General features: G+C 54.1%; 1 protein-coding gene across 2 annotated transcripts; it reads right to left on the reverse strand.

Annotated features, from left to right (window-relative positions):
- Window positions 1-898: 898 nt before the first annotated feature.
- LOC117796569 lies at window positions 899-3753 on the reverse strand. Of its 2 annotated transcripts, none has more exons than XM_034644582.1 (2): window positions 3520-3753; window positions 899-2825 (listed from the first exon to the last, which is right to left on the reverse strand). In XM_034644582.1, exon 2 carries the CDS (start codon window positions 2314-2316, stop codon window positions 1291-1293), a length of 1026 nt encoding a protein of 341 aa, XP_034500473.1. In that variant the 5' UTR covers window positions 2317-2825; window positions 3520-3753; the 3' UTR covers window positions 899-1290. The 2 variants fall into 2 exon arrangements, with proteins under 2 accessions (XP_034500473.1, XP_034500474.1); XM_034644583.1 differs by having other exon boundaries at window positions 899-2828.
- Window positions 3754-4011: the final 258 nt, after the last annotated feature.

Below are 4011 nucleotides of genomic sequence, written 5' to 3' on the forward strand. Positions count from 1 at the left end.
AGAAATTCTCTAGGCAGCAGTGGCAATGGTGGTCATGGTGAGGGCCCCATGGCATAGAGCCTAAGGGCAGCAGTTTCAGAACTCAGCACACCTTGGTTTGCAGCCCAGGGATGCTTGTTATCACCTCAAAGGTGGCCCAGAACCCAGCCTTGAACAAGCAGTTTCTGGGGGGCTAGGAGGTGCGAAGGGTCAGCATCCCCCAGGGAACTTTCTCAGTGTGTAGGGGCCACACCTCCTCATTCTCACCCAGACGGAATTCAGACAATCTGACCTCCAGGGGTGGTTGACAAGTGTATGATGAAAAGCCCTCCAGGGAATTCTGATCCACCCCTGACACTCTGTCTTTCTGTCCCAGAACAACCGACCAGGAAGGCCGCTGGAAAAGGAACAAGACACTATTCCTTTGAACTAATTAGACCACCAGTAGCCCAGCCCAGCCCAATTCANATTAGACCACCAGCTAGTATATTCATTCAAGACATTTTTATTGAGCTTCTCCGCTGGGCCAGACCCTAGCCTCAGTGTTGGGACCCAAGACCCAGCTCTTGTAACATCCGCGGTGGGTAAGGCAGGCCAGAGCAGACACATCACAGTGTTCTGATGGCTCTGTGATAAGGAAAGCCCAGAACACTCTAGGAACACCTAGGAGGGGCCATCTTGGATCACTAGGGAAGGCTTCTTGGGGGAAGAAAAGGATGGGCACGGGAGCCAGCTGGGAGGGTGGAGAAGGCCTTTCAGGAGGAAGCTACTGTGCACAGCCTGGAGGCCAGAACGGAGACTGTTCAGGGAAGTAAGGTAGTCCCAAGCTCTGCCTGTGCGGTGTGAGAGGCTTGGGGGGAGTGGGGGGGGCAAGGGGTGGAGTTCATCCTGTAGGGGGTGGGGGGTGCAGGCAGGGAAACGTTCTGAGGGAGACTACAGGGCCAAGGTTGCTCTTGGTAATAGATGGGCCTAGAAAGAGAAGTCTGTGGGGTCAGGAGGTAGATACATTGGCTGTTTGGGGGGTCAGAGCAAAAGATACTGAGGGCCTGAATGAAAAGAGTGTCCATGGGGCCAGAGAAGAGGGGCTGAGTTCCTCAGAAACACAACTCCAGCTGTGGCTGACCCCTCCTGAGAGGCCTGCTTCCCCCATACAGCAGGGACCCCCAGAAGAGGTTGTTCTGTAAGTCTTGTATCCAGTCTTCACCATTCGAGCTGCGTCCACGCGGCCATCCAGCTTTTCCCTGCTTTTTCCTCTCTGTGCTTCTCTTCCCTCTCTCCCTCCCCAGTCTCCCTGCGTCCTCTGCTGTGTCCTTAACCCTCCTCTCCACCTGCTGGAAGCCCATCTCTCCTCCTGTGTGGGGAAGGTCCACCTCTGCCCTGTTCACTAACCTTCTCAAACCCAAAGGCCTCCCCAGCTCCACCTCGGTCAGTCCCTCCCATAGCCACAGCCTGGAGCTTGTCCTTCCTTAAACGCACGCACTTCTCCAAGTTTAGATTAAACACCTGCTTCACTGGCCATGTGCCTCTATGCTCTTGATTCTCGCGCCCTCGTTCCTGCCTCCTGTCCCATTGTCCTGCTCGCCTAGACCTCCACTTGCCCAGCCTCCACCTCCTCCTCTCGCCCCGAGACCCTCGGGCCTTCACACCCTCCCCAGTCCCTGCCCGGCTGCCCATTGCCCCCACCTGGCACCCGCGGGGCTGATGAGCCGGCTGCCCTCCTGACCTCTGTGCCTTGGGCTGCCCCTTCCAGCTGGAGAGCAGCAAGCCCCCATGGAGATCCCGGCCTCTTACCCCAAATAGGCCCTTTCCACGGCTCCCCACTGGTCCTCTCTCCGCGCTGCACTGCAACTCTTTCAAAGCGTCTCCAGTGCCCTCTGGCCGCCACCTTTCCCAGCCCCTCCGAGCAGCTGACCTGCCTCCTCGCTCCCAAAGCAGAAGTCTAAGATGGCAATGCCTCAAGTGCTTGCCGCACAACTTCACGTTCAACATCCCACCCATAGCCTGCCTTTCTGTCTTCTGAAACCCACATTTCCCTCCTCCTGACAAGGCCCAGCCTGGGGTCTGGATCCCAGCTCCCCCCTCCTCCTTGGGCATGGAGCACTTGTTATGCCCTCCCTCATCCCTCTCTCCAACTGCGCCTTCTTCCCCAGCTCCTCCCATGAGCCCTGAAACCCCCTCTGTCTTCCCCTCCTGGCTCCCCTCCCATTCGCTCCTACCCACTGCTTTTGGCTTCTGCAACTCCCCCAGAACCTTCTTCGAGCCATCCCAGAAGCACCTCAACATCCGAACCCATCTCATCATTTCTCTCCCAACCTGCCCCCCTCCAGGGCTCCCCATCTTGGTAAAGGGCAGCAGGGCCCAACTACACACCTCGAGTCACTCTGTCCTCATCCCTCCCTCGACCCCACACCTCACCACCCACCAAGGCCCCTGGAGGCTCCTCTCTAACATGCCCAGAACCCATCTTTATGCTCTGTTATGTGCCCAGCACTTACCCTGCAAGTTCTTGGTTTATTCTATCATGCAGTCATTCAACAACCATTTCCTGGAAAGCCCATCCTGGTCAGCACCGACTGACTTGCGTTCACAGGTCCAACTCAGACAGATGCCCCACTTGCCATCCGACTTCTCTCATTCTAATACCAGTGATTGACCTGAACTCCACCCTTATTGACCAACCCTGTCTTACCTCCTAAACTGCCTGGGAGTTTGGCTGTTCCTCCTCGTTGCCATGTCTGGTTTCTGCTGGCCTCATCCTGACTGTCCGTGGTGATTGCATGAGTTGTGGTGGCCTTGAAGGCTCAATGGTGGCAGTGGCAGTAATGGGGAAGACATCTGAGCTGGGGCTGCTTGGGGGAATGACTCGATTAGAATTCCCTTATCGAGTATGCACTCGATAAATATTTATTGAGATGCTACGATGTGCCAGGACTGAGCTAAGCCCTAGGGATACATCAGAAAGCCAACCACACATAGGTTCCCCTTTCTCTCCAGAAGCTTACAGTTAAGTGGGGGAGACATTCATCATATAAACGTCATAATTATGACCAAGACATGTGCTCCACCAGGATGGCCCATGGTGGTCGAGCAGGTAATAGGAGGCTTGATCCCCTCTGAGGAAGTCACAGTTACACTGAGACCTGAAGGATGAACTAAAAGAAGACAGGAGGGATGAGCATCCCAGGACCAGCATGTGCAAAGGCACTGGGGGTGGGGGGCGGGGAAGGAGAGGCAATACATGGGACAAGAAGTCCCACACAGCACGCCCTTTTGTTTTTTAACTGTAAAATAACAAAACACAAAATTCACCATTTCAACCATCTCAACGTGTGCAACTCAGTAGCGTTGGGTAAATTCACAGGATTGTGCAACCGTCACCGCTCTCCTGTTTCAGAAAATTTCATTAACCCCACAAGAAACCCTATACTCACCAAGCAGTCACTCCCCCTTCCCCTCCTCCCCCAGCCCCTGGCAATCACTTCTCTGCTGTATGTCTCTATCGACTTGCCTCTTTAGGACATTTCAGATCAGTGGACTCACCAGTTTGTGGCCTTTTGTGTCTGGCTTCTTTCCTTCAGCAACAATCTAAAAACGTTCATCCACGTCATAGCACGTATCAGTACTTTGCTCCTTTTTGTGGCTGAACCCTAGTCCATTGTGTAAACAGACTGCATTTTGCTTCTCCACGCATCTGTGGATGGCCATCTGGGTGGTCCCCACCTTTGGTCTGTCATGAATGGAGTCACTATGGACATGGCGCGCACAAGTTCTTGTTCGGACGCCTGTTTCATCTCTTTTGGATGAACACCTAGGAGTGGACTTGCAGGGTCATGTGGGAACTCTGTTGAACTTTTGCAGGAACAGCACACACTGATCATTGCACCCGTGTGACATGACTGAAATTCAAGCTGTGACGGTAAGACGGGGGCAAAGGTGACATCTGAGAGGAGACACTGTGATTTTCCAATATTTTCAGTTTCTTTTCATCTCCTGTCATTTGCGTTGTTTAATGTGGAGCAGAGGGGCTCCTGG

The sequence above is a fragment of the Ailuropoda melanoleuca genome, chromosome 16 (genome assembly GCF_002007445.2).
Source record: "Ailuropoda melanoleuca isolate Jingjing chromosome 16, ASM200744v2, whole genome shotgun sequence".
Lineage (NCBI taxonomy): Eukaryota > Metazoa > Chordata > Mammalia > Carnivora > Ursidae > Ailuropoda > Ailuropoda melanoleuca.